Source organism: Strix uralensis, chromosome 5 (genome assembly GCF_047716275.1).
Source record: "Strix uralensis isolate ZFMK-TIS-50842 chromosome 5, bStrUra1, whole genome shotgun sequence".
NCBI lineage: Eukaryota > Metazoa > Chordata > Aves > Strigiformes > Strigidae > Strix > Strix uralensis.
Genome location: NC_133976.1, coordinates 71,347,739 through 71,374,469, shown reverse-complemented (window position 1 = coordinate 71,374,469; position 26,731 = coordinate 71,347,739). Strand labels below are relative to the sequence as shown.

The following is a 26,731-nucleotide window of genomic DNA, read 5'->3' as shown; positions in this document are numbered from 1 at the left end:
AGAAAAACAGGCTTTTCAAGATTGGCTTTTAGTCTGGTTTCTTAAATCAACAAGGATTTTGTGACCATGTTATATATGTGCACGTGTGAGCATGCCTACCTGCCTGTTAGTCACTGCAAGAACTTTGGAGCCCTTTGATCAAATTCAGTCACCTTCTACAGGTGGCAGACATCTCTGATGTATTAAATTGTGAGTCATTTCAGTGACTAGCAGCAGAGAAGGACTCTATCCATGCACTTTCCAAGGTCATGATCTGATCCCTTAGGGACACCAGAGAACCTATGTGGGAACTCAGCCTCAGGATGCCAAGGGTGTCCATCAGAGTAGTAAAGGTCCATCAGCAGTCACTGCCAGGCTGGGATAAACACATGCACAGCCAGAGACCAAATTTCTAAGTGCTGGGTGTGTAGATCTGCATTAAGACTGAGAGCAGCCCACCATTCACCAGTTATTCCTTCATGACTGATACTTCATGTGCAGCAGCCAAAAATCTTTCTCACCTGTTGTGCACTGCCATACTAGGATTGCTCTTTGTTGGATAAATACAACATTCACTAACGTTTTATCTGACAGTAATAAAGGATGCAATATAATCTTTAGCCCTCAATAGTATTCATAAAGTTGCAGCACCCTAACTCTTGTGTAAATAGAATTTGATGCGATGATTCCATCCTACCCTCAAAACATTTACAGGCAAACTTAATAGCCACGTGGCTGATTAGCATGTGTAATGACAATAAACAAATGGACATTCAGGCAACGGTTGTTAAACAGAATGATTTGACAAGTTCTGACTTCACCTTAATTGCCAGAATATAACATTTTTGAGATATATACTACTAGCTGTATATATATAGTAGAGATAAATGAAATCTGTAAACATCTGCAACAGGAACTTTAGAGGCTTTCACAGCACTTCCAATTGTTTTCTTCTCTAATTTCCAGGAAAAGCTGAACTTAAAAACTGGCACCTAGGGAATTATGCTGTCAAAAAGATTTCCATTAGGTCACAAATCTTCCACCTGAGTTCAGCATGGTCTCAAGCAAGCCTCTTGCACAATGACTGGAGATAAATGTTTACATCTGCAGGTATGAAAAACACTTTGGTTGATGTTTGTGCAGGCAGACAACCAGACTCCAGTGTCTGCACCTGCAAAAGAAGAACCAAAATTGCTCCTACACAAAATTAAAATATCAAAATTGCTGGCCATAGCTCAGAAATGCACTCAAGAATGTGCTTAAAGTAAACTATTAAGTCAATGAGATATATGCCTCTTTGTAAATTGTCTTTCTGAGAAATTAAGTCCTCCCAGGTACCAATTTTCAACATTACTACTCCCAAATTTTTAGCTGTTGTGAGCTCTCAGCTGTTTTTTCTAGACTTACTTGCTGTAAAGACTGAATACTTTACTTGCTGTAAAGACTGAATAGTCACATCATTAATACCAGATCTTTTAACTCCTGCATCACCCAGAGGTGAAAATTTCCATCCAGATCAGATGTGGGCACAAGATCATATATGTTTGTAAACCAAGACATAACACACAACATGTAGTTGATGACAGAAAATACCTGATCTGTGTGTAGCAGTGGTATCAGGTGATGCCTCATCTCACACAGTAGCAAATTTAGAAAAAGAAGAAAGGTGGCCTTTGGAAAAATGAACTTAACAGCTACACAGTTATGGAAAAAGAGACACTTCTAACACTGTTGTAAATCACACCATGATTAACTTACATAAAAAACCTTGGGATCCTATTTTGACCATGAAACAACAGAAACCACAGTAAACAGTGCAAGTAACCATCTGTTTACCGATGTCCATTGAACCTTAAGAGCTTTGGAAACATTCGGAATTATTCTAAAATGAAACAAATGTTCACTCCTGAGGGGAATTTCCGAACTGATAAATATTCTCTTTTAAAAATGGAACCGATTTAGACACTCTGAAATCTTCTCTGTAAGGGAATTTAACAATTTTCCTGAAGTCTGGGGGCAGCTTTGGGAATTTCTGCCATGGAGCTAACAGGGCTTCAAATTAAGACAGCATCCTCAGAGCATGTAGGATCTCATGGTAGTGAGAGGCTCTGGGGTGCTGAGATTCAGGAGTTTATGTTTGTTCTGGGGATGGATGGTGCTACAGAGCTAAGAGAAATTTCTGCCTGTGTTTGAACCGGTTTATCAAAACTAAATGTTTCCTTGAAACCATGAAGGATTTTTAACTGGAAATTGTCAATCTGCCAAAAGCTGCTTCACTGGTAGATTTCTGGCCTATTCTCATGAGAACCAGTCCTGAAATCATCTGGTCTCGTATGAGCACAAAATCTGCCAATGCATTACTGTATGTTGAGACTTTGGTTGTAAATTACTCAGTGACTACTTCATGTCTCCTCATAAAATTGATTAACTCTTGGCAAAAGGGGGTCCCAAACTTGAGCAGGGGGTGTGGACCCTGCAGCATGTACATACATACACAGTTTTTCTCCCTTTCCTCTGTTGCACTGGAAGTGGATTTTTAAAAGCAAATCTATTTTCTGCATCCTCTGCACTGACATTTCTTACACTGTGGTGGCTGCTGAACCACAAGCTGTCAGTTTACTTTCTCTTTGTAAACTAACAGGTTCCTTTCAGCTGTGACACCCCAGAACCAAAGCAGATCCTGCATTGTGCTTACCCGAGCTGAGATCCATTGACGGTGACTTGTTCGCTCTGCAGGAAACCATTTCTCCCTGCTGCTGCCACGGCAGCTGTCAATGGCATCCTCTTCCCATCTGTTTCTGCAGTGACACTGGCTATTGAAGCTGGCTGGGAAGCTTCCCTCCTGGTCTGTGTGCTTCTGAAAGTAGTTTGGTACCAGCTGGGCCTTAAAGATTGCCTGTTCTGAGACCCCAGATGGGAAGCAACTGGTGATCTCACCTGTCCCATCGCACTGCCTGAGATCAGGTAATTCTCTTTCTCCAAAAGGTTAGTCATACTGCGACTGTTGCCTGCTTGATGGTACAGAGGTACAGTGGAGCTGGGGTAGACCCCATCAAGGATGGCATCATTAATAGCTGCCATGTGGGAGTGTCTCTTAAAGGAGCGTCCCCTGTTCACTGAATCACGAAGAGCGTAACCAACAATCTCAGACCGAGCATATCTTGGTGGGACAGTCCCACTGGATCTCCTGCTATCTCCATGCCTCGTGGAGAATCCAGTTGAAAGCCCTCCATCATAGTGAAAATCATTGGACACATATGCCAATCTTTCAGGACTTTGCTGGGGTGAAACCTCTAGTCTCTTCAGAGGCTGCCTTTGAGCTCTCTCTTCCATTGTCTTGTAAGTAATCCTCGTCCCCCAGCCATTTGTATAAGAGGAGGGTGAGGCCACCTGTTCAAGGGTGCACAAAAGAATAGGAGTCACAGTAAGATCACAGCATTTAGGATTAATAGCAAAGAAATCAAACCCCAAAAAGTAAAGACAAAAATTCTAAGGTCTGCTATCAGAATCAGAAAACAAAATGAGAACATCACCAAAATTGTGTATTAAATGGGATTCTGCAACATTTCTTTGTATCTGCCTAATGAAGGCACTAAGAAGTATGGTCTAAACACTAGGAGACAAAGTCTAAGCACCTAGTCTTCTGTCATTAACTCAAAAAAGATGCATAAATCAATTATGTCTGGTAGCAAACAGTCTGCTTATTAATGGAGATTTTAGTTTCAGTTTGAAACTCCTTGGGAATTAACACCCACATCTGCTACTAAAATTAAATTCAAGGCTGTCCAATAGACAGAAGAAAATTAATCAGTTGGATATTAAAATATTACACTAAAGTGGCTGCATATTGCTATTAACCTCATTAATATAAGGTTATTTAGCCCTCCTGTTCACTTTGTGGTAGGATCTAATAAAAAGCAATAATCCCTTCCCTGTTTGCATAACCTCTTAAAAATGAAGGAGATTACATAACATTCTAAGAAAACCAAAATGACCGTTTTACCATCTCAATGGTTTCCCTAACTTTACAGTTGCAACTTCAGATGATTTTTCTTTTCCTGTCCCTAATGGGCATGGACAGTAATGGATCATCATCTTGCTTTATAATTTTATCTTTTATAAACTCAAAAACCCCACTTCCTTCAACCTTTCTTTGTAGAATGTGTCTTCAATATTCTTACTGTTTAGGTGCCATTTGTGACCTCTTCAATTTTTCTACCTTTTTCTTATGCTCTAAATTGGACATCATACTTTATTCAAGACCTTCCAGAACTAAATCAGTTTGGAAGACTATCTGGTCTTGAAATGGAGGCGTCACAGCCCAAGTTTTTTAAAATTAGTAAGCATAGTGACATCCAGCCATAAATCAAAACCCCATATATTTCAGTTCCATGTTGTATTAAAGTTTTGTAATATTAAAGGCATTTTTTAATGTAAACTGAGAAGTTTACACAAGTTATTAATTGAAGGGCCAGTGCTTAGCAGATAGTTGCCAGACTGAAATCCCTTAATTTCACCATTGAGGAGTTTGTGAGGGTGATAATCGACTCACAAAAGGAGTAAAGGTTGCTGAAACTAGTAGGCTGAGGCAAGGATCATTGGATTCTGTTTATTCTACAGAAGCTATGCAAGGATATCTTTATCTTTTTTTGGGGGATAAGAAAATTAATGTTTTGTGAAATACTAGACCTTGTGGGTTTTTCTGGCTTTCACACAGCACAAATACCCTCTCTTTCTTTTTTTTTTTAATTTTTTTTTTTTTTCCCTGTCTGGAAAACTGTAGTATTTGTTTGTGGTTCCTATGTAACTTCCAGTTTTTCTCTTGTTGCTCTCTTCTAGAAAGAAGGGATTCACATCAAATATTATGAACTGGATGAAAGGTGAGAACAGAGGATAGGAGGACAGAAAACTAAATGGTTCTAAGTCTCCCCGTACAGAGCCAGAACTGCTTCATTAACTGGCCAGAATCTGGGCTACTTCCTTTAATGGCAATAAGCCATTCTTGACTAATCTAAAATCAAGAAAGAATTGGCCTCTCTGTATACAGTTATTTATTAAATAAACATTTCTGTTCTCAAGCTGAATTGCTTTCAGTTTACTAATGCTGATCATGCAAAGTGTTGCTATTGAGCTACATGTTGACTTCCAAGTCATATGGTTGCTCCCTCAAATATGTTCATACCAGTTATAAGCTGTGTCACAAACCCTGCAGAAAACCAATTATTTATCTTAGCATTCAGGCCATGAACCCAAGAAAAGTTGGTCAAAATAACAAGTGAATTCATAATTAGACAGTTTAGAAACACCATTGTATTTCAAGGACTCTACTGTTGGAATTCTTGTAATGCTAAAAAAGTTACAACAGGATTATTTTAAATGATAAGGAACACTCTACCTGTCCTCATGAAACTAAAGCAATCTATTTTCCTGTGGTTTTGGATGCTGAATTCCCTAACCTCTTTCACCACATTCCCAGGTCCTACCCATGTCATTTGTTACCCTGCAGGATTGCTGGACTTCTTCTAGCAACCTCCAACTGTTCAGCTGGGCGAGCGGCAGCATGGCCTCTGGCTGCTGACTGACCTGCTGCCTGGTGGGACAGATAAAGATCTGACTTGTCACAGTCTTTGCCTTAGTGGGGTGTTAATACTGTTTTTCCTTTTCTACCCTGATGCCACTTGTCACAAAACCCACAGGACTGCAAAAAGCCTGTACAACTGAGTTGAATCTAGCCACTGGGCTCAGAAGTCACTGGAAGGGGGGGAAACATTAACAGAACTCAGTTGCAAAAACCTCATTTTCTAGAAATCAGACTTTAAACAGCAAACAAGCAAGCAAGCAAACCTTGAAACACCATCTATGTGCTATTATTTGTGGTAACAAAATGAATAAACTATGTGTGTGATATATTTATTTCTACTCGCTGTCTTCTTTTTCTCACCTGGTTTGACAGGTAATAGGAGAAACCATAGGGAGTTCTTGGTGCAAAATCATTTTCAGTAATCCCCATGTTATAGACACGCTCTGGAACACTGGATGCACGGTGCAAACTGCCTGTAACCAAAGACTTAATATTAGTAAGATTTTAACAAAACCTGATATTGTTATAAAGGATGATTTACAGTACTAGGGAAAAGTCCCAGTCTTCACTGCCATTAATATATATAAGATGAAAATCAGGCAGGGAAACGATGGAAAGATGTTTGCATTCGGTGTATCACATTCACAACATGGCTAAGCCAAGTTTTCTGAGGATACAAGCCTTTTTTCCAGTTTCCTACTTATGTTACTTAAAACATTTTTAACTTTTAGAAGTTTTGCTGTTCATGCAGCTATTTAATGAAAAATGTTTTAACAAAGCAAGCTGATGTTTTAAATATCCTAAATAATGACAGATGATCAAGTACTGAGAAAGGATATCACTGAACAGCTACTAAGAACACTTATTTTCCACTGTAACCACTTTGAATATATATGCATGGTTTACATCAGAGGCTGCCTATAACATGCACAGTACACAAGAAATTAAAATATTGCATCTCTAGATGAGAAACATGGGCTGATGTGTATACCTCTGTTACTGTGCACCCTAGAGATGCAATTTTCACAACGTACCACTGTAAACAAACAGCATACACTGAGTACAGACTGTTTATTTCATAGCGGTCTACCTCAACTGCTGATGTTTCTTCTCCCTTAGGTACTAGTTTAATGATAATGTATTGAAGCAAGTAATGCTCCACTAATCTCAGAGCTTCACCCAGAGCATAAAGTCCATGAACAAATTCTATGACTGATGGAGGCACGTGGCACATGATGTTGTAAAGTAGGGTTCTTTAATGACACTTCGATTCCACACCTGAAAGGTTCACTAATTTTACAAATAATGTAGAAGATCCACAGTGTATCTGCCCTGATTGGTTTTTTCCATGACACTGCTTGGAAAATAGAACAGTGCATTGTGATTATTTCTTTCACTAAAACTGTATTCTTCTTTTAATTAAAAACAAACAAAGCAATCAGAAACTTCAGGATGTTTCTTTTTCACTGATACAATGCATTTTCAAAGAAAAAGTGCTTCTATTAATAATTTTTTTAAAGCAACAGATACTGCTGAAATAACTATTCATTAGATTCCCATGTTACTATGAAAATCTGCATATAGGAATATAAATAACACAGATGGGTTTAAAGAGTTGAAACAGAAGTTGAAAGCAAGATTTACCTCAAATCAGTCGTAAAGGGGGCCAGTATGTGCTGCAGAAGTTTAGGCTGAACAGATAACAGTGATTAATAAAGAAGTTAATTGGCCATGAATGTTCAAAATAGCAGATATTACCTGAGATATTACAGAAAAGAAATCTAAAGAATCAATCATTAACTTGGTCAAACTGCCGAAGTCTCCACTTCTAAAACTAGTAGGAGTCATATGCCCATGAGAATTCGGGTGCCAAAACCACAGAGGCAAGTGCCCGTTGGGATGTTTGAAAGCACCTGGTGTACGTGTGCCAAACAGTTGAGGCTTTCAGTTCATGCAGTTAGACTCTGGGCTTCATTAGGTGCACACAGGTATCCGTAGGAACTTCAGTACACCTGTATCTTTGATCCTTAGAGTCCATAGTTAGTAAAGGGCTCAACAAGGATGAAAATAAACAAGAGACTCATGTAACAAGAATAATTTATGAATGATTCTCACTAGCACGTAGCTACGTGAATAAGTCTAAATTTGTGTATAACATAATATAGTATAATACAGTACAATATAATAGCAGACTGTAATAATACGAGGACTAATTCAATCACACTTAGTTATTTTGCTCATTTAATCATACTTTCCAATGTGTTCATTTTGGCCATGCGAGACGGAGTTAAACATGTATTAGGTGATTTGTTAAGACACATTCACAGTAACTTTGCGTCATGAGAGAGGAATGATGCAGCTTGGTCAAACTCAGAATTTGGAATGTAATAATTCCTTTGTGACATTATAAGGTTACCATAGCCCAAGGGCTACCCAGGCACATGAGAAAGCAGTAAGAGGAAAGTCGTTTATATTGCAAAATATTCCTGGCAATGTACACCAACATCCAAAATCTACAAATTCATATAAATCTCTCATTTGTGTGACATAATTCCCATATCAATGTATTATTTCAGGTGCCCAGTAAGACTCTGTCTTAGCCTATCACCTGTGCCTGTGCTTTAAAGATTCACTTTATTAACTGCTGCATATTAAAGTACTTTCATATAATAAGTCTTTAAATACAAATACATATACATTTCTGTTTCTTTATAGTTAGAATTTTCTGTCCAGTTTACTTAGTGAGAAATTATTCTGTTATTTATCTACTCAGGGCATAGAGATCCTTTGAGCAAGTATTTTGTGCATTTTTTTATGTAACTCTAAACTCTCTGTCTTTACTAAACAAATAAAAAAAGGAGGATAAATTAAAAACAGCATAGCTGTCCATGAACTAGTGGAGGATAAACTACAAATCTAACAGTTCCCTCTGCAAAAGCAAAATACAGTCAATGAGAAATTGTTAATGCTCAGTTATCTTCAAGCAGTCCTTTTTTTAATCTTCAGTCTCCCTGTGAAACTACCCATCATTAAACATTTTTCTCTTTCAGAGATAAACACAGTGTATGTTAGCTTATGGAATTTCACTTTGCATTTACAGTATTTCTCGCTTGCTCTTACCACATCAGTAAATTATTTTGCCAGTATTTTACCTGTAGATTTATCAGGCAGACATAAAATGTGTGTCTTTTTACATTGTGCTGTTTACTTGTGTGAAAAGCCAGTGTGCTAAAGTAAAAAGCGATAACTGAAATGCTGCATCTTTCCGTTAGTTATGAGATGCGGAATAGGTGATCTGATCAAAACTTGCCTCTGCCAGAGACGCTTCCTTCAGCTTATTTTTATCATACTACAGAAACCTGCATATCTTTTCCACCTCTTAGATTTACTCAGTATTACACATATTCAGAAATCATCAGGCAGTCCTTATACGCTCAGTGCACCGATTTTAAAAAAATAAAGGAAAAAAAAAGCCATTTTAAAAAAATTTATATTATGGGTCCATTTACTGTTAGAATTAGTATTTTCTAACTGTGACACTCAGCGTTTGAAGTCTCAGAAGAACTCTCTGTTCAGAAAATATGCATATGAATCAGATACTCATCCACGGGGGACAAACACTATTTGAGAGGCCATAGGATACCACACTTGATTTCCAGCAGCCAGTCAAGAAACAGATGGGTATCCTACAGGCCCTGTGTATTGTCTGTCAACCCACGAGGACATTTTCAAAAACTCAGGCACCTCAGACTGCAGCAGACACCCATGTGTGGGCAAGTGAGTGGAACCATTTATCACAGCTTCCCCTCTCCCCTGACAGTATGAACTAAAGCAGCTCAGGAACACTTTGGATGCGGTTAGTGGAGGAGGAGAACTAAACCCCTTCGCTCTCCTCCACACCTAAAATAAAAGCTGTACAAAAATCACCTGATATCACAACAGTTATGACAAAATTTTGAGACCTGAAAAAATAATTACACTATCAGGAGGAAGACTATATAGATGACTGAGCAAAAATCCCATCTGTCTTCACAGAGGCTCTTATCAAGGCTCCTTTGTTCCCCTGGATGTCACAGGTCCAACATCTCCAAAGGCCTTGGAAGTTCCTCCCCAGCAATCACTGCCTACAGTTGCAGGCAGATCAATCTCCTGTTTGCTCAGCTTTCAAAACCAACAATGACAAGATGAATCTCTAAGATATATCACTATGAAAAAGACAATTATCCTCCACTGAGGATTTAGGTGTACCAAATTCCCCTTATATCATGTACAGTGTTAACTCTCAGTTGTGAGTCTCCTTCAGTGCTTCTGTATTTGAACAGTTACCATTAAAGTCAAGTCTTGGCTTTAAACCCCTCGCTGCAGGCATCAATGTAGCTGTACCCTGTATGCAGAAGTCTATTCAGGAGTGTGATATTTTCATACATCCTGAGAGCCCACATGCTGAGTATCCATTGTCCACTCTTGCTTAGGGCAGGTGGGTGATTATATCCTCAACAGAGACTCCTAAGTGTTCCTGGACTGTCATCTTTTAATCCTTTTTTATACTCTGACACTCATGATGGACTGAGATGGTGACATTTAAGAATGGCATATCAAAAACTTTACTGAATCACTTAATCTAGAGATCAAAGAGACTTCTTCTTGATCGTGTTCTTTCATCACTCTGTCAGCACATGCCTGGTCCCAAAGGAGTTTTTCTAACATTTTTTACTTTGTGCTGGTCAGTACATTTACACAAGTGCTGAAATTTAAGAAAAAGATTTCTTCTGGCTCAGGATGCTGAGGTGAGGAATTTAATGAAACCAACAAAAAGTGGAAGTCACTGACAAGGAATTTTTTCTACTTCCTTTTCCCACAGAGATATAAACAGAAAACCACTACGAAGCAGTTCACATGGTCAGAATTCTGCAAAATAGAAGATAGAAAACTCTTCCAAACCTTAAAAGCAAGTTTAACAAAAAATACTACTAAGAATTTTAGAAATGAAGAAGTGTGAAGAATAAATAAGGCTCTGATTGTAACCATCTTGTATCTGCTGCTGTTGATTTGGAAATCACTAAGTTTTGATTTTGTTTTTTCTAAACACACTGTGTTTATAAAACTCGGTGTTAGAGAAAGAATCTCTAAGCGGACAGCAGTTCATCAGGCCTTTTGGTTTTGTATGATATATTACTCAATTCTGCCCTCATTTTTTACAATGAAACTGGTAAGGATGTAAAGCATATATTGGAAAGCAGACTTTAGTCCAGTGATCATACTAAAGAAACAGAAATACCACAAATGAATTTAAAAAGGCAATCAAAATCCAAATGGAACAGGATCAGAGGCAAGTGGACTCATAAACAGAATCAAGTTTAATAGACTCCTAAAGTGTACATAAAATATTCAAGTGTTGCATCATATCTGAGCTGAAAAACAGCAGTCATTAAGGTATATGATTCTGAATGCCATTTCTCTGCGATAAGGCTGAACCATCTACCATTCAGTTTTACCCTTAAATAGCATTCAGAAATTTGATACAGCTGCTTTAGTTGTTCAAAATTTTTAGGGGCATATAATCTTTAATTTATAAAGGTTCAGCAACTGATAAACTGGAAAAGTTGCAGTTGTTGTTAAACTACTGCTTGAAAAACTATTAACAATGTTTGACAACATCTTGAGAAGAGGTGAGGCAGCACATAACTTCAATCATTTGGCTGGTGGATCTGAGGATGACCTGAATTTCTATTATAAAAAAGAAGAAATCCACCCTCAAAAAGGGGGGAAATGAGCATAAAACAGCAAACAATATGGGGGCAGGATGCAAAAAGATGTTTTTTCTTTTAAAGGTAATGCTGAAGGCTCAGCAGACACCTTTAATTTGAAACTCTAAGGAGAAATAATGCTGCTGCTTGACAGAGTACTTCTTGCAGCTTCAAAGCTTCCAGTAGTCAGTGGAAAATGGGTGTGCACAGATGATAGGGGTAAGACCTTTACTACCACTGATTTTTCATACCCAGTGGTTATGTGCTTGGCTAATTTTAGGCATGTATGTGAATACTCTGGTTAGGTATGTGCTAAGTACCTTGCTGAACAGAGTCTGAAATACTCCTGCAGATAGGACACTTATATCACAGGGGCCTGCTCCTGCTCCTTCTAAATCTTTGTATCATCTTCCCTGCAATGGCAAACAATATAGGACTGTTGGTGAATATATCTAGAAAACTGTTATAATTCAGAGAAAGTGAGTTTTTTTCATGTAAAAGAGTGCATATTTTAAAAAAGTACCCTTTTATGAGAATTCAAATTTTCTCAAAGCATACTAAAATTTTGAGCAAGCCTATATAGAAAGCACATTGGGATATACTTATATTTTTCAAGAAAGTCAACATGTTGAACTACGATAGGCATTTGATTCACATTACATATATTTAAGATATAGATACGCACATACATTACATATATATATGTATGTATAAATTCACATGATACATTCCAGTTCTATTTACTTTTTCCCGAGTTTTGCAGTGGGACTACAAAATGTATGGTGAGTTGGGCACAAGAATACAGCTGAAAAAAGTTAATTTTATGCACGAACAATACATGTAACAGACATCATTTGCTGCTCCTGATCCTGAAGCTTAAAAGTTTTGTTGTCTCAAAAATGCAAAGGGCTCAAATACTCGACCTTTAGATAAACAAAGCAAACAAAGACAATATCCCCAAATCCATCAGGTCTGTTAATGTATTCCAGAGAAATTAACATGAGTTAGGAGGATGGAAACTTTTTCTTCATAGTGTTTACGCATGGTTTAGAGACATGATCTCAGGTTCATGACACTGTATCATTACCTATTACTTCAAGGGCTTTTCCCAGGCGCTCCATCCAGAGAAAAAGAAATTAAGTTACTCTAAAAAGTTTAGAAACCTTACTTAAATGAGGGCAGCCAAGGACTTGCATGTGTAGCTGCACACTGCAGGGCTGTGTGTATGTTTATGTGATTTGTGTGCCTGATTTCTCTGAGCAGATTAGGTCTGTGTCTGCATTGTATGCATTTTTTGCCACAAGGCTTTTTTAGATAGAAACCAGATAAAGTACAAGGAAATATTCCTCTGCCTGACAAGACAGATGAGTGAAGTACAGTTATAAATTTAAAGACCTTCAGCTCACAGCTTTTTGCAAATGAAAGGTGACGGCTTCTTTAATGACAACTGAGCAACAGAGTATATAGTGTGTAAGTCAGTCGTATCTTCCTATTTAAAAACAGGATTAAAGTTTTCATGGTAAGGGTTGTTTTGGTTTTAATTTACTTTGAAAACAACACGTCTCTTTGCCATGAACAGTTAACACTAAACCCCTCGAGCAGCTTGCCTTTAACCCTCAGCACCTGACAGTCAGTCACCCCGTGGGTGCCTGGCGCTGCTGTGGGACCCTGTTTGGGGCAAAAAGCACAACTGTACGAACCTTACTGACGGATCTGGCCTTCTGGCTACAAGATCTCAGAAGCAAGGATTGACTGACGTCAATTTGTATAAGGCATGTCAAAGAACAGGGTAAATTATCATTCCACGTTCCCTATTCACACCTTTCCTCGAGTTACTTTTTGAAACCTCCTTTTAATTATTATTTTTTTTTTTTCATGTGAGGTGAAACAAGGGAAAACATTTCCTACGTTTCCTCCCGTTTTATTTCGCACTCAGGGCCAGTGGGTAAAGCTAAGGTATTAACATAAGCACAGTAAACGGTTGCTGAATTAGGAGAATTTCGGCTCGATCCGGGACCAGCCCCCGCCACTCGCCCGAGTTACAGCGGCGGGGAGGGAGAAACTTCTGACTCACTTGGTTGGGAAAAAGGAAAAGGAAGAGGCGACAGAGCCACCACTTTCTGTCAAGCCCGGTGAAGGGCAGTGGCCGTCACGGCGGCTGCCCGAGCAGCCCGCACCCCCGGCGCCGGGGAAGCCGCGGACACGGCCGCGGCCGCGCGGGGCCAGCTCGGCTCTGGGCGCCGCCGCCCCGCAGCCCCTTCCCGTGCTGCCGTCGCCGCCGAAACCGCCACCAGACCGCACCCAGGGGCGCCGGGACGGGGCGCCGGGGCGGGCACTCACCGTTGTGCAGCGACCCCCGGCTCTTCCTGGCCAGCGTCTGCTGGACCTGCCGGTGGATCCGCAGCGCCTTCTCCTCCCCGGCCCGGCCGCCCGAGAGCTTGAGCCTGGCCTCGGAGGGCAGCGCCAGGCTGGAGCTGTCCAGCTCCCCCAGGATCTGCTGGCCCAGCACGGTGCGGATGTAGCCCTGCTCGGCGCCGGGCCCGCGGCCGGCCATGGGCACAGCCGGGCGCCGCTCCGCGCCGCGCCGCGCCGATAACCTGTTGCGCCGCCGCCGCCTCCCCAGCGCCGGGGCTCCGTCGCCGAGGGCCGAGCCGGGCCGCGCCCAGCACCACCCCCGGCTCTGCCCCGCCCGCCGCGCAGGTGCCAGGCACGGCCCGCGCCTCCGCCCCGCCCGGGGCGGGGCGGGGCGGGGCAGGGGAGGGCGGGCCGCCCCCTCCCCTCCCCTCCCCTCCCCTCCCCTCCCCTCCCCTCCCCTCCCCTCCCCTCCCCTCCCCTCCCCTCCCCTCCCCTCCCCTTCCCTTCCCTTCCCTTCCCTTCCCTTCCCTTCCCTTCCCTTCCCTTCCCTTCCCGCCGGGGTGAAGGGTCCGGTGCCGCGGCCCTGCACGGCCCGGGGGACAGCAGGGCCCGTCCCCCCGCCGGGGCGTCCCGGGGCAGCGGGGGCGGCGCAGCCGGTGCCGCCCTGTCCCCCACCCGCCGGCAGACCGGGCACCCCCTGCGGGAACAAAGGCGCGCACACGCTTTAAACTTATAAATATATAGTGTCCTTGTGCACCGTCCCTTACGGATCCTTTGCGTTGTGTTCTGTATTTAAGATACTGCTGTATTTTACACCTAGCTGCATTTCGCGCGCGCCTGTACGCGAGTTTCAACCTACAAGATGCGAAACCGCTTTAAGTATAGCGGTGCCTGCTGTGAAGATCAAACTTTGAGGCGGGATTGTGTTGGGGGGGGGGGGGGGGGGGGGCGGGGGGTGTAGAGCTGCTGGTTTGGGAGGTTTTCCTGAGGATCTGCAGCGATGGATTGAAGCCGTTCCCTTGTGAAGAGGTGGTGAGAGAATTGCGCAATTAAAGGTTGAAAAAACCCCGAGCGGCTCTGCCCCTGCGCGGCCGTGAGTGGCTTGTTAGGCGCTGAAATGCATCTCAGCAAGACGGGGGAAGGCTGAAGTTCTCACGCTATCTCAGGACACAGTCTGGAGTTACTGTTTAAACACTCACGGCGGGTTGAAAGGAGGAGGAAAAAGGGAACGGACAATGTCTTGGGGAAAGGAAAGTCCAGTCTTCAGAAAAAGAAGGTGATCCAGAGTTGCATGATTTAAAAAAAAGAAAAAAAATTACCAGCAAACTAAATATAGGTGTTTTAACAGAAAAGCTAATGTTTCTTAAAAGCAAAATTAATGTGGCTTTTAACTTCATGTGTTGCTATTTCAGAGACACGTTGGGATTCAAAATGAGCTGGTGTAGCTTGTTTTTCACCAGAAAGCATTGAGGGTACAGGATGGCAGGGGAGAAACTGGGGTGAGCCTTGTCTTAGGGTATACCATGACATAAGAAACTGGGCCACCTTCTTTATTCTCAGAAAACTCAGATGAGGGGAGGAACTGGCTCTGTGCTGAGGAGTCCAGAATCCTTTTGCCCTGATGTACTCTTTGTCTCTCTTCTATTTTTTTTCTTTAAGAGGGGGAGGGAGGTCTGGCCCTTCTGCTCACTTGGTCTGGCTTATGTCATCCCCTTTTGTTCTAATGTGGCGTATCACAGCAGAGGTCACGTTAATGGCTGTGTAAGGTATGTGAGAATAGTTTCACTGGCTAAGAGAAATGGAGTGACACACTCCTTCCTTATAATTGGGGAAAGGTTATGTATGGAGGCAGAAAGGTTAGAGATAAGGTGTGGGGTACCAGCTGGGAAAGAGGAGCAGGAGTTTGTGGAGAGGAGGAGGTTGAAGGTATGTGGCAGAAGTACAGTGAGATGGGGAAAAATGTAACAGAGAAGTGGAAGGATTAAAAAGTGAAAGAATGGGCAGGATAAGGCAGGAAAAACAATGGGGAAGACACATCACAGCTAGGAAGGAATGTAAACTATGTTAGACCCTTTTGCTGACATACAGACAGTCACAAAAGCACTTCTAGTAAACAATAGATAGTACATTCTCAGCACGTATGAGTGAGGACTACTGAGGAGATTAGAAAATAGTCTAAAAAATGTGAAACATTTCCTCCCCTCCTCCTTTTCACTCTTCTCCATTCCTGAACTCCAGCACAAACATGAATTCTGAGTAGTTTTTATAGTTGAAACTAGCTTGGCTTCACGCACAAAATACACCTGAAATGGATTCGAGATTTAGAAAATACTCTTGCAGTGTGTGTCCTCAGATGCCTCTGACACCATATATAGGTTTACAAGCTCTTGGCACATTGGCATTGCCTCTGTTGGAAGAAATGTTAGATTTTATTAACTTTATTTTCGAAGTATGTACATTTATTTGTGCTTGTGAGATCTGTGGCAAAAGAAATGGCAGTTTGCTCTGGGCTTTAAAATCTTTAATAAGATTTCTGAGATAGGTTTCTCTTCTTGTAACTAGGAATGCTGACTGGGAAGTTTGGGGGATTGGGGGAGGGGAGAGAGAAAGAATTTTGCCTGCACAGCAATTCAGACAATGCTTAGCCAAGGTCTGAAATAAAAATGAATTAAGGCTTTTTCTTACCTGAAGAAAATAACTCATGTAACTGATTGCCCCATCAACAGAAATTCCTTGAAGTTGATTTATGTTGGATTAATACTTCTCAACTGAATTGTAAAAAAACCCCTGAGTCTTCTGAGAGGGAAATACTTTACTGGTGCCATTTGCAGATTCAAAGCAACATAGCTGGGATTATCCCTGAATGTATGCAACTTGTGATGAATGATTGCTCATTAGATTTCTGAAAAATAAATTTAATTATGATGCATATAGTGACTAAGGGATGAGGAATCACATACAAAACCATTTCTTTCTGTCCAGTGTTTGATGGAGTCAAGCAGATCAGAAAAACAGATATTTCCTTATAAGACTTACTTCTTACTCTGACCAGATGTGCTTGGCCTAAACCATGTAACCCTTATTCATCAGAATTCTCCCCCAAATAATATTTATATTAAAGTTGTGGTCATTGGTTCTTTCAGTCTTCTTTCCCTTTGACACCCCCCCCCCCCCCGTGTTAGGATTTAGGGAACAAGCTGGGTTTGTATCTTGGAAACAGATTATTTTCAGCTGCAGGAACCTTTGAGGAAAGAGGTGTAAGTATGAATATTGAGGTGTTCAGTTTAGATGCGAAACAGGTCAACAACAAGGGCTTCATCAATACACACATTATTCCAGTGTGTTTCTCTAGGACCACATGGAAAACGAAGTGCCATTCACTCAGGGTGTTTTGGTTTTTTCCGATCCCGTGGCTGAAGGTGTTCCAGGCAAGTGCAGGTTAGTCAGGAATAGCCGGACTGTTTCTACCTCTGTTGTCTTCCTTCTGGTTTAATCTGAGGCACCCGGCCGAGGGCCAGGGAACCGACCCTCCCCGCCAGTGAAGCCCCAGCGAGGAGCGAGAGGCCACGCTGCCACAGCCTGTCCCCTGGCCAGAACAGCAACGCTGACACAGCTCCCTCTCACTGCTCCTGGGAAGGTAATGCTTGCAAAAGCAGACTTGGAGAGTACCCAGGAAGGAGTTAACTCCATGCTTAAAAACCTGAGATTGGTATTTCATTGCAATTTTATTTGCTACAGGAGATAGAACTGAAGTTCAATCCATCTGTCTTTTGCACCAGCCACTTGTATCCCGTACTGTCTTATGTACCTTTCATCCCAGCATCATTTTTGGAAGAAGAGAAAGAGAAGATCATCGGTTTTGTCCTGTAGGATAATTTAAAGCAAAGATTTTTTTCAGAGACACCTAGGGGAAAAGTGTTACTTTTGCATTGGTAAAATGAGTGTGATAGCAGTTCTCTGTCTGACAGAGATGTGGCAATAAAAGCATTAAGAGCCGTGATTGGGACTCTCTACCTGAACTAGACGGAGTTCAAGGGCACAGCAAATTGCCTGAGGAAGGAAATCACACATACACCACCCCCCCCCACCCCCCACCCCCCCCCATTAGAACATCACAAACCTTCATTCACTTTGATGAAGTGAGTGTGCAACTGCTGGTTTTGGAAACCCAGGCCATAGCCTAGAGCTGACTAAACATCCTGACTTGAGAAATGTCGTATCAAAACTGCCATGTGGCCATGAGCTTTGCTTTATGACTCAAGAGAGCCAAGGGCTGCAGGAATTCGGGATAGTCCAGAAGCTGCAGATAACAGTGGCTCCTCAGGCATACGGCTTTTTTGTTGTGTAGTAGGGCAGGACTAACTTGTGTCCTGACCTGGGTGATAAAGCAGTATTCATTTCATCAGTCTTCCATCAATTTGTTTCTTCCTGCAGCTGGAGGTATTGTTTATTTAGCCCATCTATACCAGGGTGGCAGCTGATGTTGGCTGATGTTGTAGCCTGCAGGTAAAATCTCCACTTGAGCCACAGACTGTTGAGCGGTTTTGCATGCTGTCACTGCCGCACCGAGCTTGGTCTGGTGAAAATGGGATGCTACTTCTAGAGATCTGCTAGAGATGTACATTGGGATGCATTCAACCAGGGAATCTTTTTGGATGCTATGCCCAGCACAAGTTGTGGGGTTAGATTATACTGTGATACATGAGGTAGATAGAACAGTCTCCAAGAGAAAGCAGGGTCACATGTGTGACTGCCCTTGTGTATAATGACATCTGTCTTTCTTTGTGATTCTGTAAAAAGATTTTGACACAGTGAACAAGACATCAGGAACAGAGAGAACTGAGATAAGGTTTTTAACAGGCCTGACTATGAATCGGCTCTGTGGAGATTTCCCAGTGGTGTTCAGGCCTGTTTTACTTGTTAGTGGGCTCCTCTTCACACTGTGGGTAGGGAAGAATCTGGTTGCACGCTCCACAGGGAAGATATTTTTTAGTGCTCAAGAGCAGAGGATGCAGGGTTAGTCTAGATTTTCTGTCTCCCTGCAGATCCTGTGCGTACAACAGGACCAGCTGCACACTGTGAACTGGAGCGGGGGGCAGCAAGTTTTGGGGGGAGGTGGTAAAGCTCATTCTGTCCTAGCCAGTTAGTATTTTGGAAATAACATTGACTTGACTGCTCTCTTCTTACACAGTTTATCACAGCTGGCTCAAGGTTTGCTAGCAAAGCAGGCAAAACTGAGCAGCAGGGAAGTGTGGGCAAAGTTGGTAACGCTGCATTGCATCACTGATAAAGTAACAGCATGGCCTGTCCATGTTTTGGACTGTTTGCTGCCTGAGTACCTGCTGCCCTGGGCAATTGCCTGTTCCTAAGGCATGCGCAATTGTCTTCATTTCTTTTCTGTGTGCTGTTTTATCCTACCATTCCTAGTCTCTCTCTTTAGTAATCAAGTGTAAATACTTTAAAAGTGTGATTTTTTTCTTTCTTTCTTTCTTTCTTCTTTTTAGGCTCAGAAATGCACATAACCAGTTACTGGCACAAAGGTGCTCTGCATCTGTCAGTTCTTGAATCATCTGGGCACTGGGGAGACGGCCAGGAAAGATCTAGGAAGACATATTCAAATGGTCTTATCAGATGCTATGCTAAAAAGAGCAACAATGTAATGTGACTTGTTTGCAAGGTTTGGAATGAAAGGAATGAAACAGAGCTAATTTCAGTAAGCTGCTATCACTGCTTTGAGTAACGTGCTTATTCAGTTGTCTCAGGAGTGGTTGTTTTTCCATGCATTAGCATTTTGTTCACTGTAGTAAAAGAACATGTTGTATATGTAGGTGGAGCTATAAATACTCTTAAACTGTTGACACAGGAGCACACTACCAGTGTTTACTGGAGTTGTTATTGCACGCAGTATCATCTAGAGGCTCTGAATTTTATCAGCCCTCTTTTGTTAGCAGCTGCATGTGAGAGATTTTTGTCTTCACCTTATGGTACAAGTAAACAATACATCCAAATGACTGATATCTCATCTTTATATACAAGTCAGGGTTGGAGGAATTAAGTGCTATTCCTGAAGAAATATGGTAACACAGAAATTGAAAACCATTTTTTATTTTTTGGCTCCTAATTCTGAGATGTATGAGATGTGGTTATTGAGGACAATAGTAGAGCAACAATTTAAAGCACTCTTTTTTCTAGTGTTAGTAGAAAGGTTTTTTTACTGGTCATATTTCACCCATCAAAGCATCTTTTGAGATAAAACTAAGATTTTGTGTTTTGTTTTTTGTTTTTAAATAAGAGCTGTCAACACCCCTCCTCCAGGCAAGAATAAAATTATTAGTTTCATTAAAATATCCTAATTTATTTTCCTAGTACATTTAGTGAAGTTGTAGGAAGGGCTAAAGGGACTTGACGACATTTACTCATTTCGTGCTGTAAACTAGGATTAACTATATCTAAAATATCACTGATATCTATCTAATCTGCTTTTAATATGTTATTTAAAGCATGATGGGAGGCTATTGCTATATCATACTGTTTTTCCACAACCTGAGGATGCACACATGAAAGATCTGTTATAATAGACACTCATCCACATATGCCAGATTAATGCCTCCAGATCAGTCACCATAAGAAAATGACAGAATGTACTAAAACATACAGGAGATTAAGTTGGAAGAAAACTGAAGTCTACATGCATATTCATTTTGGGTTGGACCCTTAACTCTTCTTTAGCAGCTTTGTGCACAAAGCAGTCACAAAGCTTGCTGGTCTGTTTCCTTGGGAAAGGAAAATCTCAGAGAGGCTCCAGTTGCCAGAATAGTTTATAAGCAATCTGTGTGTAAGACCAGCAGGTCCAGCTGGCCAGAAAGAACTGCTGTTGAGAGCTGCTCTATGAACACAATGATTTCCCAATGGGCTTTTCTTTTTCTTTTTTTCTTTTTTTCTTTAGTTTTTTTGGGTAAGTCACACTGATTAACTTTTTATGGGCACATTTTTGGTAGTAATTTGCCATGGGTAAGTCAGGTCAGGAAAAATACAGTCCAACCTGATCCTGGCTCAAAATAAATGCAACCAGTTCTGCAGTATAAATGGCTACCTTGTTTCCTATACTTTTTGACCTTCATAAGTCTTTCTCTTTTTCAGGTTTTGTTGTTAGCATAACAGTGGTGGGTGTAATACAATGAAAAAGTGCATATTCTAGGCATTTCCAGCACAGTTTAGGAAGTGACATAAGAACAGAAAAATGTGTGTCCTGGATCTCACCAAAGATCTAGGTAGCTTACTATGCTGCCATGGTGGCCATGATGCCTAGTATAAAAACAGTGCAAAGCTGGAATAGCACTCCTGCAGCTTACAGCAATGTGCAGCTCAGGGGTGTCTTTAGTCAGAGGCAGTACCTTTGTGTTTAATTGTCTTTAATGATTTTCCTCCATGAATTTGAATAATGTCTTTGCATCACTACTGGGCTTTTGTAATGGGTTATACAGCTTAATTATAGGGTATGAGAAGATATATTCCCTTTTGTGTTTGAATGTACTAGATGATAGTTTCACTTGATGTCATCTATTTCTGGTATTATGAAAAAAAGGGAATAAGAGTTTCTTACTCATCCTCTCTGTGCTACTGATTATACAGTTCACTATTGTGTTCCTCTGCAATTGTTTTTCCAGGCTGAAAAGTCCTAACCTTTTAATGTATGCAAATTGTTTCAGACTGTAGATCATCTTTACTAGCCTTTACTTTTCCAGCTCAGCTCTACCATTTTTAAAACAGGATGCCAGAACTGCACACAGTATTTGAGGAGCTGAGAAACCTTGGATTTATATGGTGATATATTAATTATTTCCCGTTTTCTTCCTTATTCTGCACCTCATAATTCTTTTATGTTCAGTTAGCTTTTCTGACTGCATCAGTGCAGAGGATTCTTTGTTTGGCCTTACGCTTCCTGCAAGGACGTTGAATATAAACATATTTTAGTTACTATTACAGAGTTAGTCCTTGATAGGAACATTGTGACACAAGCCAAAAATACCACTGGGAAGAGAGTCAAAACCTGACTCTCCACTTTGAATTGCCTGACTAGTTTATCCATGAAATATTTATGTACAGTGTCTAAAAACACCCCAGTGTGACATTTAAGTTTACATAAAAGTAATTTAATTCTCCTATTATTATGGCATTTCCAGTCCTGGCAAACTCTCTGAATCTGATTTTTTTCCTAGTTTGTCACTATTGTTAACTACCCTTATCTTGACCTGATTGGTGGTAATGTATATACTTTGCCTTGAGAGTCACTTTTAAATATTTTGCCTGACACTTCTGTATGAGATCTGAGATTTGCAAGTGGACATCCAACCACTGCTGTAGTTTTGGTGCTGTCACAAGGTGTCCATGGTGCTGTAGAATATACATCAGCTTTAATGAGGAAGGTCAAGTGTGTAAACACACAGTTTTAATTTGTGAAAAAGAGCCATGGGTCAAAAGGAACTACCTATAGAGAGTAAAGATGGAAGAAATCCAAAGTTGAATCGCTTGCTTTGTTCCAAAGACTGCAAAATGTTTTACATGTATTCATGAACTAAACTTGACAACATCACCAAAACAGAGTATTTGGCAGCTAGTTCCCTACCTACAGCCATCTACAAAATGAAATGAAACTTGGGGATTTTTCTACAAACATGCTCTAGCTGTGGCTTGATCAATATACTCAAGCACTTTTATGTCCTCCCTATCCTTTGCTTCTTTGTTGCATAATAAATTCATGTATATTTATCAGTACCACAGCATATGCCATATGTTAATCCAGGTGCTATATCTAAACAGTAGAAGTTGTCTGTGCCAGTGGGTTGTTCATTGCTATGCGCTATGTGGCTGAAGTTAAGTATCATTTAAATATTAACACAAGATTTAGATGTTGTTGCTTCCTTTGCCAGTTTGTGGAATCTTTTAGGTAAATTATAAAAATGTATGCAGTCCCATTTTGGTCTCTGTAGTATCCTGTTTCATTTTTAGCTTAATGAAAATTGTAACTATAGGAATTTCCTTGTCTTGTACACTTTAGATTACTCTGATATACTGTGCTAGCAGCCATTGGATTTCACTCCTCTTTGTCAACTCCAGACAATAACTCTGAGTGGTGTAATGAGATAAAGCACTTCCTGAAAATCTGAAGTAATCCAGCCAAATATCTCCCTGATGTGAAGCTACTGGCAGTAATGGAGATACAGCAAGAATGCATATTGCCTTGGCATCCACTGAATCTGTTTCATTTGGTTTTGGCAGTACGTTTATGATTTTTTTTTTTAAATGAATCAGTCAGTCTCTCCATAATCTGAATCCAGGCTGGCTATTCTTATTCCAGTTGTACTTTTTCTGACACTGATGAAAGTTAATTGATCCCTAGACATGCTGTTGATGATAACTTATATCCTGCTGCTGCAAAAAGCCCGTACCTCAATAGGCAATTTAAACTGGAATATTCAGCTGAAGAGCAGTCTAAGCAGACAAGGACATTTTTTGTCTAGCTCTTAGCTGAAAGAAGGAACTGCATAAAGTTAAGCGGTGTCTGCCACTTCCTGGGAATGCAGTGCAAGTAATTTAAATGGGAAGATCACTGTGGACATCTTCTGTTACTGACAGACCTCCTGCAAGCCTCTCTAAAAGCCCTGCTGAAAGTTTTCCGTACTAGACCTGGAATCACATGCAGCCAAGGATTGGAATTTCTTCCCCAAATTCTGTTTTTTAACATGGAAAGGACACCAAAGCCTTTCAGTTATTAAATCAATGTTTCGTTTAGAACAATTATTTAAGATGTTTTTGTAGTTAAACAGATGAGGTATAATAAATCTCCCTCCTGCTCACTCTGATCCTTGCAGGTCTGGTTGTTTCCCGTTGCCATCAACTGTCATTGAACAAACCCATACAGCCTCTTCTGGGTTGCTAAGGAAGCATCTGTCTCGGTACCATTTCATGCCACCTCTCACACGGGTTGCCGCTGAAACAGTAGTTCCCACTTCTTCCCTCACGCTTTCAATTACATGCTTCTGCTTTTTACTTTGTGTTGGGTATAGCAGTAGTTTGGCCACTGGGTAAGAAGGCTTACCTTGCTGCTGCTACAAACCAGAAATTTCTTTTTTGTTTTCTGGGTTAGTTTTCTGTGAGATTGGCAGATGAAGGAGCAGGGTCAAATCTTCTGGCAGTAGCAGGCAGGTAACCTGAAACTGTACAGCTATGGACCCTCTTGCAGGCTGCCCCTCACTTCTCTTGGGAATCTCTCAGGCCCTGTTGCCACTTCATACCTTTTTCTCCTTTCTTCCTCTCTCCAAAGAGTTCAGTATAACTCAGAATGCAGTAGCCCAGATGAGATGGACCTTGCTGTCTTGCAAGATCCCACACATAAGAGAATGCACAGTATTGGAAGAAAATTAAGGAGTTTCATTAAAAATATATAGACATACATATATGTAAAACACACGTGTAATTCATTCATTTTAGATGAAAAAGAAGATGAAAATTAGTGTCTGTGTAGAAACTGCACACAGTTGGAAAACATGCATGAGTTACTTTCCATTAGCTTTCCTCTCACTACTGGGATCCATCACCAACAGCTTGTTTATTCCCTCCTGCCCCAAGTAATTTAGCTTCTCTTTTCTTCATCATAGGGAGATGTCTGAAAAAAGGCTCTGTCTTCACATGATGTATGTTATATTCCACAGCTCTGAATCAAGATCTTGGCAATATTTCAGATCAAGAAAGTTGAATGCTCTTTATATAGATCTCTGGTGCTTTATCAGCTTTCTAGGATTGTTTTTTTCTCTGCTTCCTCTCCTACCCCATTGTGCGAGCTGCTCTGAGCTTTTTGAACTACTGTTCAGTGCTGGGCTGTGTTCTGCTATGAGGTATGGCAGTATGTTAGTAATGGGTGGTGCAACTCTTTTTTTTGTGTATGAGCACGCACAGGTATGCACAGACAAGCACAGACTAATGTTCTTATTCTTCCATCCAGGGGAGTTCACTAGAGAGGAAGAAACTCTGTATTTCTTATCTACTCATAGCTATGGAACAGGACCACAAATAGTTTTCCAGAGACATCAAGCTTTTAGTCAGTTGCAATTCCATATGGACAAAAGACCAAAGAACAAATAATTTATGAGGTAAAGAGCATAGATTTATGCATTCATCGGTTCTATGTGGGACCAAGGAATACATGTTTTATCCAAACCAGCGTAGAAGTTTAACCCTTTTTTATTAACATATTCCAAAAACCATAGCAGTATACAGCAGTATAGAGCTCATTGTTGTGTCTTCTCACGAATTGCTGTTTGCACTGGTGCTGGGGGCCAAAAATGGGTTGCTGCCCAGTGTCCTGATCATTTGATAAGGAATTTGGCCACAGCATAACATGGGTGCATAGTATAATGTTTAGCTTTGTGTGGCCACACTTCCTTCCTCTGAAAGCCAAAGTGTGAGGAGGGGGAGTGGAAAGGTGGGGCTAGTGTACTTTGCATCCTTGTATGAGCTGGGATTTGGCCAGGGCACAGTTTGTGTTGGAAACATGCTGGAGTCCCTCAGTTCAGAAATAGCCACAGTAAGTCAGTCCAGCAGACAGGGCAGTGTAAAGCTGTATGACAACTCTGAACTCGCCAGTTAGAAAATGGAGAGAGCAGAAATCTCTGGGAGATCTCCTGCTTCACTTTGCCTAAAGTCACACAGGTCTTGAATCCTGAGCTCCAGTCCAGGATTTAACACTTCTGCTGGCAATTTGTTTGTTCTAATTATTAATTTCCTTGATTCTTTGAGCCATTTCTGTTGTATTTATCATCAAATAGCTGTCCTGGTTTCAGCCAGGATAGTTAACTTTCCTTGGGCTGGGAGGGAGCACAGCTGGAGGACCGGGCCCAGATTGGCCATTGGCGTATTCCATATCATGTGACGTCATGCTCGGTATATAAAGGAGGAGAGTGCTCCCTCACTTCCGCTTCCAGTTGGTGCGGTGGGATCTTCGTGCTGTTGGTATCGCTGCTGGGGACGGGCTGCGTACCAGTCGCTGGGTGGTGAGGAATTGCATTGTGCGTTACCCGTTTGGACTTCCTATTGTTACTGTTGTTTTGTTACCATCACTAAACTGTTTTTTTTTTATTCAACCTATGAATTCTCCCTTTTTTTTGTCCCTCCCCTATTTTACTGGGGAGGGGGGAAAGCGTAAGTGACTGGCCATGTGGTGGTTGGCTACTGGCCGAGTTCAAACCACGACAGTCCTTTTGGCACCCAACGTGGGGCCTGAGGGTTGACATAACAACAGATGGGGTCATAATGTCTATTGCTTGGCTCCTTAAGATTTTATCACCTTATTTGCTGCACGTAGTCCCCATGCTGCTGCTCACCACCCATGAGAGTTGGATTAAGATTTTGTTTTTGCTGTACTATGTAATGCTGATCTATGACATGATGCAGTCGTCAGTCCTGGGGCTATTTACAGTTGTGTTTGAGAATTTCAGGAATTTCAAATATCCTTGGAATGTTGACATTAATATGGTCATCTTACTGCTAGGACGCAGTGTGTTCCTGCATGTGGTTCAGGCTTTGTTCAGGGTTAAGCAACTATTTAAGAGTATCACCTAGAAATCTACCCCAAGGTTGGAGAATTATGAGTAACTGGGGGTGTGGGGTAGCACTGACAAATACCTAGACCAGTGGGCACCTCCGGTGTATTGGAACTTCACTCCTGAGCAGGTGCAGAATCCTGAAGAACTAGTAAAATATTTGGAAGAATTATGTTGTCACCCGGATAATTCCAGAGAGACAAAACTCACTGCAACATGCTGGAGCCTAGCCCATGCCTACCAAGTGCAGTTAAACACTGTTCAGCACTCTCAAAAGGAAGAGAAGAGCTCTAAATCTGCTAACAAAACAACAGACATTGCAGCCACTCCAAAGTCCACAACAGAAACTGCAGCCACTACAACCCCGACAACAGGCGCTGCAGCTGAACCAGAGAACCAGCCCATGATGGTGTCAGTTGCTCCCGTACATAAGAAGAAATACACAAGAAAATCCGCTTGCAGTGTAAAGG

General features: G+C 41.3%; 1 protein-coding gene and 1 long non-coding RNA gene across 3 annotated transcripts in view; one reads left to right on the top strand and one right to left on the bottom strand.

Moving 5' to 3' along the window:
• The window catches only part of PKP2 (plakophilin 2), a 44,005-nt gene extending 30,011 nt beyond the window's left edge, over positions 1–13,994 (bottom strand). The window contains exons 1-3 of the mRNA XM_074871550.1: positions 13,648–13,994; positions 5,921–6,033; positions 2,675–3,369 (exon numbers count right to left, since the gene is read on the bottom strand). Of these exons, the coding sequence (XP_074727651.1) occupies positions 2,675–3,369; positions 5,921–6,033; positions 13,648–13,861 (1,022 nt within the window). The 5' untranslated portion in view covers positions 13,862–13,994. The remainder of the gene's footprint in view (positions 1–2,674; positions 3,370–5,920; positions 6,034–13,647) is intronic.
• Positions 13,995–14,631: 637 nt separating this feature from the next.
• LOC141943807 (uncharacterized) lies at positions 14,632–23,525 on the top strand. 2 transcript variants are annotated; one of them, XR_012629058.1, is made up of 2 exons: positions 14,632–14,938; positions 19,167–23,525. It is a non-coding gene; the product is annotated as an uncharacterized LOC141943807 (long non-coding RNA). The 2 variants fall into 2 exon arrangements; XR_012629057.1 differs by lacking the exon at positions 14,632–14,938 and adding an exon at positions 18,096–18,168.
• The last annotated feature ends 3,206 nt before the right edge of the window (positions 23,526–26,731 follow it).